Raw genomic sequence first — 12241 nt, 5'->3', positions numbered from 1 at the left:
AGATTACATAGCTTGGTTCCCCATCAATAGATGATAGAATATGTTGCAGAAATAAAGAAGAAAAAAAGTCAAAGAAAATCTAAGTTTTAAAAGATCTCTATCGACTGAAAGTAAGATGAATCACCTCTGGTAAAAAAATTATTGAGGCCACGAATGGAGATGTTTACATTAAGCTAGTTTTATTATTAACGAAAACGAACCTGGTCATTAACTTAATAGGAGAAGGATTGTTATGTGTATGATTGTTTGTAAACTATCTATTTACGTAGAGTACCTTGGAGAATCTACAATTCGCTTTGAAAGTGCAGTTCCTTGTTTAGAATACCCCAATTTTAAGTAGGAGAGTCATCCAATTCACTGGAGAAGTTGGTTTTGTTCTCAAACAAATTTTTTAAAACCAGAGTTTTCTAGGTTCTCAATATTTACATATGACATATGCTAGGCATTAAGTTTTTGACGGACATGCATGAAATTCAGATTTTATAGGAATGTGTCTATGTAAGCATAGAACTTTGTATGGTTTTATATGTATAAGTATATCAAAAAAGTAAAAAATGGAAAGAATCCAGAAAGTTTCTGATATTAATTTGTTCTTCTTTTCCAGAGTTATATTCACAAGAGAAGTTATGTAAAGCCGTCCTCATTCATGTGCCCTTCAAACCCACCCATATTCTGAAAGGATCCTATCAAAAATGTGATTCAAAGGGTGATGCATATATCTAGAAGGTAAGAAGAGGCCATGTTGTTGTCCCCTCCATTACTATGTAATCTCTGAACAAAGATCACACTCCCCATTACCAAAATTTGGAGAGCTCTTTCTCCTGCCATTATGCTACAAGGAGAGGAGCTTTATCATAAAGCACTTACTGTTCTTTTAGCTTCTGTAGGTATAAATATAATATGTATTCTTGCGTAGTTTGTTTATTATTCTCCGCTTTAGTTTTAGGTATAGTATAATTCGAGTTTCAGCATAAATAGCCCGAGCGTTCAGGTGTAATTGTTATCCAAAAGCTGAAACCCAACGTAGTTTGTCTAAGCTTATCACTCTTTCCCCCTTTACTGCTGCTAGAATAATTGCCATATATGCGATTTGGTATTATTACATGCTAAAATAGGCGGTTCAAGGTTTTGAAATCAGATAGAGAATAAGCATAACAAACACAAAGAAGAGTGCCGATTACATAAAGAGGGAAACAAAAAACCCACAATATTTAACACATCGCGAAACTGCGGCCAAACACAACAAAAGACATAGCAAATACAGTTTTGCTTATTTGCAAACATACACAACAAGCTTCACTCACCACCACTCGACTCGGCGCCACAACTTTATTCTGCATAATCCACCTCGGCAGTATATGACAAAACTCAAGCATCCTCCTGCCCTAAGAGGGCGAGAAGCATCCTCTCGTAGTCTCCACGAGTGTCCTTCGCGATGGCGCGGTCCAAAGGCACACTGTTTCTCTTGTAGTAGGCCTCGTTTATCACTTTCAGGTCCACCTCTGCCCGGGTAGCTATCACTCGAGAGAGGGCGTGTTCGTCCGTCCCCATCTTGTTGATCGCCAGCCTAATGACCTTCTCAAAGTACTTCTCTGGGCAGCAGATGCATTTGATTGTGGCCCTCAGCGCAGTAAGGAACTCGTCGTTGGGATCAGATTTCAGATCCTGTGATAGTCAGAGCACCACAATTAGGAGATTAAAGTTAGCTTTGGTTGTGGCGACATAAAAAAAATGATCAAAAAGGCAAATCTTAAAAATCCCTGCTTGCACGCATGGTGGAGATGAGAGATATGCTGAACCATGGATGCGGCACTGACAAGAGAGGCAGCAAGCAGAGGAGGTAATGGAAGGGGATTTAAACCATTAGGCGTCGGATAACACATGATATCATAGGAGGCGGCTTAGAATCAGCTCTCACACCGCGATATCACAGGAAATAGTCTTAACAGATAATATATTCCACCCGATGTACTATTGCTTGAATGAGGACAATTTTGAATTTCAACGGCATTTTTTTCCTCTAAAACTTTTGGCATGAATAAATAAATAAAATTAGTTTGTACCCTACAAAGATTCTTTTTCTTTCTTCGAAAGAATGCACTCGGCAAAGATAAAAGACAAATATGCATTGTAAGCAGGAGGAAAATAATGTGCCTTCACATGTTGATGAAGATTTCAAGGGACATTATGAAGCATCTTTGTACAGGAAAAACCACAACCAACCAATGACTTTAGATATACACAGTAACAATCTTTTGTAGGCTAATACTAGCTAATGAGACATCGCTGCAGTAAAAGGCATCTCAATGGAAAACAAACCAACAAAACTCAGACAACTAGCTGAGTAGAATATTAAATAACAGAGCATGGACATAAATAAACGAAGGAAAACATCAAATAATCCATTTGCCTTAAAATATAACAGAACAACATCTTAAATTTGCAAGAAAGAAGTAGAATATTAGAGTACAGTGGCTCATATACCTTGTTAACTGGATTGCCAAATTCATTGTTATAGTGATTCAGTGTTGCAATTAGCTGAACTTTGCTCCTGGTGGTGAGGATCCTAATGACATCCTCATCGTTGTGAGCCTTCTCAGAGATCTTTTCGTGCAGCATCTTGGCCTCTGATTTCGCCAATGTTGCGTTCACCTCCGGCCCCTCATAGCGGTATGAGCTTACAAGTGGCACCAAAAGCTGAGAGAAAGAATGTCATTCAGTGATAGTTATTCAAAGGAAATTGAAGAATATGACTGAAATATTATGGCACTACGTAACTATTTTACATATGAGATACAAGAGAATATGACTGAAATTACAATTATCGATCTTCCATTTTGAATTATCTCAAAAAATTTTCACAGGAAATTGAAGAACAACGCAGAATGGAAGCTAACAGTGTGTGTAAAAATACGAAGATGATAATGCACAGGGACCACGCCGCCACACCTAAAACTGCGCCGGATCCTCCCTGAAACATATCCTAGAATTAGATCTTCATTATCTAAACGGACCCGGAACATACCGTTGAGAAGTGATTCAGTAATTAAACCCTCATGAATCAATTTTTGTTGTGTTTTGATATACACTCATTTACCTTTTTGTTCTTTCAATTTGAGTTATTTTTTTAAACTGAACCCCCAAATTTATTACAATTAATCATGACATATTAAGTTCAATTGTTCGAAACACGTTTTCAACCAATGGAACTGCTGCTTTCATTAACCGTTAACTTTTGATAGCTAACAAAGCTACTAATTTCAACAAATCCCCAACTAAAATTTAGAAAACAACTAAAATTAGAAACAAAACTCAAAAGTTTAAAGGGATTCAATAAAAAAGATAACAAGTTTTCGAGTCCATACACTTTCACCAATAACAAATATCTAAATCAACTACAGATGTTTCTATCAAATGTAGTAGTTTAGTACCATTTAAACAAGTTTACACACGAACACAAGCAAACGCATGGTAGGGTCCACAAAGGCAATGTCCTCAACATCAATAGTAGATAAGCTAGTAATCAAGTTCATAAGTAGTTTTCCCTGGATCTGAGTCCCCCCAGATAAGACCAAATAACAAACACCATTACCACAAAACAAAAACCAATAACTTAAACTTTCAAAAAAAAAAGACAAATCGCTGGTCAAAATCAAATTTTGACAACAATCATTGAAAGAATGGATCTTAAACCCTCGGATATACCAGAAGAACAAACACCATGACCACAAAACGAAACCAATAGCTTAAACTTTCGAAAGAGAAGTAGAAAGCGACCAAAATCAAATTTTCACAACGATTAAGAAAAGAATCATCATAAAAACGTAAATCTCCGATTTTTAAATCGGAAACATCAGGGAAAAAAAGAAAAAAAAATGTTAAAAAAAGAGCAACTCTTCGATCGCCTCTCCCGTTACCTTACGAAAGTCCCCAGTGGTGTGCACTGCTACATCCTCCTCGAGCGATCGCTTGTAACGCGCGTGGTACGCTTGCCGCGCGGCGAAGAGCTCCCCGGACGACCTCGCGCACGCGATCTCGATCAGAACGCGGTTTCCCGGACGCCACTTCCTTATCGCCTCGTTCGCAAGCCACGCGTCCCTCTCCGGTGGATCCAGCGTCCACAGCAGCACCAACCTCTGCGCCCACCCACAAAGCCCAAACCACTAAAATCTCAACAGAGACGGCCCCCAAAGGATCGGAAGAGGAAAAACCAGGGATCAGAGAAGAGGGAGCACCTCGAAGTCTCCGGTGGTCTCTTTGTCGAGGGATTTGAGGAGATCCTCGCCGTAGGTCGCAGCGTAGGCCTCGCGGATCGCGCGGCGCTGGGCGGCGTTGCGGTGGGCGAGGATCGAGATGATCAGCTTTTCGTTCGTGCCCCAACCTGCGCGATCAAGCGATCCGATCGAAACCGATCGAGAGAGACACACACAGAGAGATACATCGAGATCAAAACCATAAACCACCATCCCGAGAAGAGATCGAAGCAATGCAGGGGGAGAGAAAAGGCTACGTCACCATGAAACGCCTTCCGCAGCTGCTCACAATCGTCGGCGGGGGAGGGGATCGCCTCGGGAATCGTCAGAGTCGCCATTGATGAGCTCGGAGAGAGAGAGAGAGAGAGAGAGAGAGAGTAGGACGAAGAAGACGATCGCGGGGTTTTTATAGTGGCTTCTGGAAGAGTGTAAGGGGTTTAATAAGTGTCCGAGTAATGCTGACACGTGGCATGATTTGTTCTCGGTATTTAAATGCAACAATAATTATCATTAATTAATTCGGATTATTATTAGTGAGTTTAATTTTAATTCAGTGTTTTTATTATTTCCGCGCGATCAATTCACCACACTTGTCGTACTAATAACCGTACATTAGTATGTATACGGAAAGGTAGAATTCTCACCGTTAGATTAACAATGATTTGCTTTGATCGGACGGTGTACCGCATAGCGCATATCAAACTATATTTTTAATTGTTTTTAAAATAAAGTCAAGTCATCATATAATGCAAAATAGGGAAAACTTCAAAAAAAATAATCCCTGTAATTTCGCATTTTCTCATTTTAGTAGCCTATGATTTAAAGTGTATCAATTTGGTACCTTGTGGTTTCAATTTTATCTTTTCGACAGCTTTTTCGTTAATATTTCGTTAAATTATATACAAAAAACTTCAGATACTCACCTAGATGTATCGAATATTCATTTTAGTACCTTTTAATTTTAACTTTGTTACTAATTTAAGAAAAAAATAGTAAAATTTATAATAAAAAGAGAAAAATGAAACGACGGGGCACCAAATTGATACACTTTAAATCACAGAATACTAAAATAAAACAGTGCGAAACCACAGGGAGTTTTTGAAGTTTTCCCTACAAAATATACAATAATAATAATATATGCTAATAGCTACTATTATATTTCAAGCGTAATTCCTAATTTAAATTTAATAAAACAAATGTGTGCTGAAAAAACAATAAAAATAATTTAAAATGAAAAATAAAAAATATTTTTTATTTTAGTTTAAAATATTTTATCATTTTTGCAATGCGGTGCTGCTTCGAGATGGTCACGACGTGGATCGGTAGTAGGTGATTCATATGATTTTTTAAAAAAATTAAATGTCATAGGGATAAAGTTTATTTGATTTATTTATTTAATTTTTGTCGGAATATGTTTGGAAACTACTAATTGCGGAGTATTGGGTTTTTATTAGTAGGAATGGTAAAATATTATTCAAAAAATAAAATGATCAAATTGAACCAAAAATCTCATTCAAATAATTCGAATCAAATTTCTCCTCCAAATTAATATTTGAGTTGGGCACGAATAGTTCGGTCATATCTATCCATACCTTCATATATTCTATACATTATTTTTTCTAAATTTACCACGTGACAACATTTTCCTTCGTTATTGGGTGTAGGCTCCACTCTGAACTGGTTTAAATTTTTCATATATTTTTTCTCTTTTTCTACTTGAACTGAACCGAATTTTTTTCTTTATTTGTTTAAACCGAATCAATCAGTGTTAAGTGCGGGCTTCCTAAACCGGCTCTAGCCGTTTATATATTTTTCTCTTTTTTTATTTGAACCGAACCGAGGTTTTTTTTTTTTTTATTTGCTTGAACCAAACCAGGTCGCATCTCTATATTGGGTCGAACTGTTCCTCTTCTATTTTCGTCGACTATTACCTTTCTTAATTGGCAAGATGAATCTTACCCGTTATCGTCACTTTTTTAATCACTGCTTTCTCTTTCTTTATTACTGCTTTTTATTTTTTCTCAAATTGTTTATCCGACGCATCTTATGGATTATTACACTAATTAAATTCATGACCCATTTTCACCATTAATTTGAATAGCAAAGCTAATTACATCATGATAATTCAGTTTAGAAAAATATATGTATCAAATATTTCTAATATTATATGAATACTTACATTTTTTAATTCAATTTTTAATTTACTTTAATTTTTTTGCAAATTTTCTCAAATTTTGGTTTAAGATCAAACCAAATCAAATCTCCTCCTATTCAAACATAGCATACTATTCAATTTTAGTGCTCCTTTGGTATTGAATCGCTACAAGGCAAAACAAAATTTAGATAGAAAATATACAAAATTATATTTTTTTGTTTTTCGGTGGGACTATAAAAATATATTATAATCAACTTATTACACCATATGTATATATAATATTGCTACATGAATCACAATCTCTCAGCAATTTGAAATAAAAATTTTAATAATTAAATATGATATTTTATAGTGTGACTTTAATTCATGTTTGTGGCCTAATAAATTGCAAAAAATAGTTAAACTATATTGTTATCATCAAAATAATTTTAAATTATTAAAATTGGTTAATTTTTTTTTGGGCTCGGCCTATTAGGCTGATGACCGGCCCAGCCCATTTACATCTCCTAACATAAAGGACTATAATGTAAATTGAAACTTTTTTAGGAGTAATGTATGATTAGAGGAGTCTTCAGGGAGTAATATGCAAAATTTTCAGAATCAACGGAACCGCATCTTATATTCCATTCGCGATAAGCCCTTGGCTCTTCGCGTTCGAGAGGCTTCTCCTCCTCTCTCTCTTCTTCTCCGAAACCCTAACCCTAGAAACTATGTCGCACTTCGGAAGGTCGGGCCCCCCCGATATCAAGGATACGTATTCCCTCCTCGTCCTCAACATCAGCTTCCGTAAGATCTCTCTCTCTCTCTCTCTCTCTCTCTCGTTGATTCGCATATAACCTCGTTACAAATCGGCTGCTTTTTTGTAGGTACCACGGCGGATGATCTATTCCCCCTCTTTGATCGGTACGGCAAGGTGGTGGACGTGTTCATCCCCAGAGATCGCAGGTGCCTACCTAAAATTTCGAGATTTGGTTTTTTTTTGGGGGTTTTTTCAGTTAGATCAGCTCTTGGGTGCGGATTTCTAGGGTTTGGATGTTTTTGCTACTTTTTGTTAATGTTTTAATTCGTTTTTTTTAATATGTTTGATCTACAGGACTGGGGAATCGCGTGGTTTTGCGTTCGTGAGGTATAAATATGCTGATGAGGCTCAGAAGGCAGTGGAAAGGCTTGATGGCAAGTTCCCCCCGTTGTTTTTGATGATATTTACAATTGAATTTTATGTGAGCATTTTGTAATCTTTTATGTGCTGTGTTGTTTGCTTCATCTCTTTGTAGGCCGCAATGTGGACGGTCGCAACATTATGGTGCAGTTTGCGAAATATGGCCCAAATGCTGAACGGATGTAAGTCAGGGTTTTTTTGATTGAAATCTACTATAAATGAACGAATCGAATTGCTCATTGCTTTTTTCTTATGGATAAAACTTTTCTGTACTAGATTGTCATTATTAGCTATTTTAGTTTTTTTTAATTGAATTTTCTGAAATGAAATGTATTTTTTTTAAAGTAGTAAGTGAAAAAAAAGAAACTTGTTGGTATATGGATTGTGCCTGCCTAGTTTTGGAATAAATTTGTAGTGAATTATTTCTCTTTCGGTTAAATGAGAAGCGATTTTCCTTCTATCAGCTTAGTTCTGTCTTACTATATGATTTATAATTTGCTATTCAGTATAGTTGATGCTGTACATTAGTCCCTATTTTGTCAATTTTGACCCTTTTGAGTTACTCTGTATGCACTCTATATCTTTTGAATAACATTGCCGGCTCATACTCTTCAGACAAGGATATTTATCCAAGTATCGATCTGTTACATTGCAAGTCACTCGATCTGCATTGCTGATGCAAACTACAAAGTTTTGTAATTCTTGTATAATTCAGACAAAGTGCTTCTCAGAAATGGAAGGAAAGGATTAAGTGAACCAAAGGACATTTCCTCAAGATCAGTTGTTCCAGACCCGAAAGTGAAGAGCTTTCATTTGCGTAAATGTGCTAGTAGTTTGACATGAGCTGGTTGCCTATTTTTCTTTTGTACAGTTGCTTAAAGATTGTGTACTGATAACAGCATTGGTATTTTTTCTAAAAATTATGGTAACCATCCCTATGCACTTATAAACTATTGAATGTAATTTCCCCCCCATAAATTAGTTTTCATACATATGTTTTAAACTATAGCGAGCTAAAGATCTGTTGTCCACTAAATGACAACTAGAGAGGGCCATTTATGTCTTATCAATATTTTCTTAAAAGCTTTTTTTTTTTTTTTGCTGGTTGAAAATTTTCAAAAATGAGATAACCGTATTTTTATCTTCAAGGTTACAATGCCGAATGCATTCCTAGGAAAGATATGTTCTCTCTTTTCTTTTGTCTGCAGCAGGTTATTATCTGAACAAATTTGCCTTGCCCTTGTGTTTGAATTGTGCTTTGTTTTTGTTGTCAGTTACGCCCATTGATGCTTTTCAGTTACATTATATCCTTACTCTTGCAGTCACAAAGGAAGAATTGTGGAAGTAGTCCCGAAGACAAGGGGCAGGTCAAGAAGCCGTAGCCCTAGGCGAGGGTGAGGGTCCTTATCTTTGTTCATTCTTATTCATATTTAGTTATCAGAGGAAGCTGATGCCTTTCTTCAGTTCATTTGTCATGAAACTCAGCTTCTTTGTCTTCTTTTCTTCTTTTAATAGTAAATATCAAAATTTGTTTCATCAAAGTACCCACAGAATGCAATAGTCTTTATGATGCCAGACTGCCAGTGAACAATAAGTATATTGTACTTCTGCACAGTATGAAATATTTTCTTTATAAGGCTTCGAATGTTAAATTGCTAGATACTTTATACTTTCTACTTGTGTTTATCGTGATCAGATATAGAGATGATTATCGAGACAGAGACTATGGAAGACGAGGCCGTAGTAGAAGCAGGGGAAGATCTGAGCGTGACAGGCATCACGATAGGGATAGGGATTCTCGTCGAAGCAGAAGCCGCAGTTTGAGCTCTGATTATGATAGAGGCCGTGGCAGAGGGAAGGCGGATGACGATCGACGGAGAAGCAGGAGTCGCTCATATGATAGGTACCACCATGAGGACATCTTCTGTGCTTAGTTCCTTCTTCCACCCATTTTCTTATACTACCATCTTGTACAGTGCCTCACCTGCTCGGCGTAGCTATAGTCCACGCAGAAGCCACTCATATGACAGGTAATGTTAAGATATCCTTTTTCTCTTAATGCCTATATTCCCTGGCTTTGGGAAATATGAGAAGCAATAGTACAGTTGTCTGGCAAACGAAATTTCCAGTATGTCTACGGTTTTGGGTAGCTGAAATGAATTTCCAGGCTTGAAAAGCATGAAGCTTCTGTTTTGGCTGCAGTTGAAGGCTGGTAGAGGGAATTTAATGAAATGGCTGTTAAAAGTTACTCAAATGGCACTTAGGCAGACAAACCGTACATTACTTTGTGATACAATTTGCTCTTATGTTGCCTTGTAAAACTATTTTGCAGTGCCTCACCTGTTCGGCGTAGCGTTAGTCCTCGTAGGAGCACTTCACCTAAAAGGACACCTCCGCGCGAAGAGAGCCCTGAGAAAGCTATGAATGGGGAACGCTCGCCTCGTTCACAGAGTGCTTCTCCAAGAGGACGCCGTGCAGACTCTCGGAGTCCACGTAGCTCTGATGAGGTAGATATTTCTGTACTTCTAAAATGTCACAGTTTCCAGTTTTTGTTATAGCTAGTGGAAATTTGATTAGTATTTATCCTCGCCTATTGCAGGACTGAGGAAATCTTCAACTTGAGCCATCCATCTTATATCTCTAGTATTGTCAGTGAGCTTAATGAAGTGTGGTCAGTTTGATAGCTTTGGACTGTTTTTCCAATGTCATAAGTTGCACTTTCTTGGACTTACTGTTCTCTGGAGTATGCCTTTTCTTTTGTTGGTTCTTATTTAGGAATCTCAATGTGTCATTGTTCTTCTCTAGTACCTTTTGTTTGCAGCTCTCTATGAACTTGTCTCCTTAGCAGTTTAGTAAAACTCTGAACTTATGGTTGAACATATTGTGCATTTTCTAGCTATCTGTTCGTGAGATCGGTGTTGCACCTAGCTGGTGAGATGATTTCATAAGGACTTGTCCATGCTGATGACCGTGTAGCTGATTCTCTTTAACTCATGCTGATGCTTGCGTTGGTGGTGTGGTGATGATTTGAGGAGGAGGATGATGGTGGTGGTGATGATGATGATGATGATGATGATGATGATGATGATATTGTTTAATCAAGTTTTTAGTCCGTGATGATGTTGAAATCAGCGTGAGGACAGGTGCTGTTTCAGCCCCTTAGGCAAGATCCATCGAAATGATGGTTAGCTTACTCCACTATTCTAATGCTTGGTAAGCAATGTGCCCAATTCTTGTGGCAAATCCTGTCCATTTAGATTGTGTACTCTTGTCATATTTACATCTTTTGCCTTTGTTATTTGTTGGCCTAAAAGGAGTAGTGCTAGCCATTCGTGAGCGTCATGCACTCCCACTTGCTGTTGCACCATCATCACCCCATCTTTTGCCATATGATGCTGTTATTGTAGCTGTTTTTGTGAATGACATTGTTGGGGCGTGCAATAACAAGCTTTGACTACATGCTCTAGGAATTTTCAGGTGGTCGGGACAAGCTAAGTACTTGGTTACACATACCTTGATACATTATCATATTTGTTGCATAATGACTTCTTTTTTCCTTTTGTTGATCCTATTGTGCCATGGTATGTAGCGATTGGCTCGTGACTGTAGCTGTGAAGCTTCAGTGATGGAAGTTCTTGTAGATACTACCTGTTGGGTCGTGGGAGAAAAGTACGTCCTGTGGCTCGTGATTGTAGCTGCAGCTAGCAGTGATTGCGTGTTGATTGTGAGACTGTTGCTGTGCCTGTAGCTGCAGATGCCTACATGATTATAATCTAGTTCTTGTTGCTTAGTCTGGTATTATTTTTCCTCTCCTGTGGATTTTGACCATTGTAGCATTATTAGATTAGGTATATATTGGGGATTTTTAGCTGATCCTTGAATATGATTTCGGCAGATACTATGATGCTCTTAGGCAACCCTTTTTGTGGACAACTTGCATTTTAGACTAGTTTATATTTTGTCCGAGGCTTGTGGCTGTCCAAATCTCATTTGAACCTTTTACTTATATAAACTACTTAACAAACTGATGCAAGATCGATCGTGAAGTATATTTAATCATTGATTTCTAATTCTTAGCTTTTGTATCCTGTGTGTGTCATACTTAAGTCATTTAAAATATTGTTGCTTGTGGTATGAGTGAGGAATGCAATGAATTTTCTAGTTGCAATATTACACTGCTACTTTTGTGTTGGATGTGGTTTGGATCTGATGCTTTCATGTATCATCTGGTTGGCTGTTGGTTATGTATAGTTTTATACATATGGTTATATATCGTTATATACATATGTGACTAGGCATGTTTTGTGTTGTGTTGTGTTGTGCCCATTTTGGGGGGAATCCTTAAACTGGTTTTATCTTGGTTTTAAAGATGATTAATGGAATTTGGCATAGTTGGCCGTATATGTTAGAATTGTTTTATGATAACATGTCTCTTCATAAAGATATTTTTACAGGTGTTTTCTGTGCTAAGAGTGTTTTGATAGTATATATTTTTACTTAAATGCTGTGTTAGTTCCGTCGGGAGATCTGCACCGCACTAGACTTTTGCTTGTCTAGTTGGTGTAGAAATGGGTTGAAAGACTCTTTTTTGCTTGTCTACTTGGTGTAGAAATGGGTTGAAAGACTCTTTCTGCTATTAATTCTTGCTGTGAGCACTAACTGCTTTGTGAATAT

General features: G+C 37.3%; 2 protein-coding genes across 2 annotated transcripts; one reads left to right on the top strand and one right to left on the bottom strand.

Annotated features, from left to right (window-relative positions):
- On the bottom strand, nucleotides 1113-4670 carry LOC109725828 (annexin D1-like). Its single transcript, XM_020255203.1, has 5 exons — nucleotides 4516-4670; nucleotides 4236-4381; nucleotides 3918-4136; nucleotides 2485-2697; nucleotides 1113-1665 (listed from the first exon to the last, which is right to left on the bottom strand). The coding sequence occupies exons 1-5, from the start codon at nucleotides 4589-4591 to the stop codon at nucleotides 1369-1371; spliced, it is 951 nt and encodes a 316-aa protein (XP_020110792.1). The 5' UTR covers nucleotides 4592-4670; the 3' UTR covers nucleotides 1113-1368.
- LOC109725395 (serine/arginine-rich splicing factor SC35) lies at nucleotides 7038-11648 on the top strand. The gene is made up of 11 exons (XM_020254558.1): nucleotides 7038-7194; nucleotides 7275-7353; nucleotides 7502-7581; nucleotides 7683-7749; nucleotides 8890-8961; nucleotides 9264-9470; nucleotides 9544-9597; nucleotides 9900-10074; nucleotides 10167-10310; nucleotides 10464-10780; nucleotides 10882-11648. Exons 1-9 carry the CDS (start codon nucleotides 7119-7121, stop codon nucleotides 10170-10172), a joined length of 816 nt encoding a protein of 271 aa, XP_020110147.1. The 5' UTR covers nucleotides 7038-7118; the 3' UTR covers nucleotides 10173-10310; nucleotides 10464-10780; nucleotides 10882-11648.

Source organism: Ananas comosus, linkage group 20 (assembly GCF_001540865.1).
Source record: "Ananas comosus cultivar F153 linkage group 20, ASM154086v1, whole genome shotgun sequence".
In the NCBI taxonomy this organism is placed as follows: Eukaryota; Viridiplantae; Streptophyta; class Magnoliopsida; order Poales; family Bromeliaceae; genus Ananas; species Ananas comosus.
This window is presented reverse-complemented; position numbering and strand designations above follow the sequence as displayed.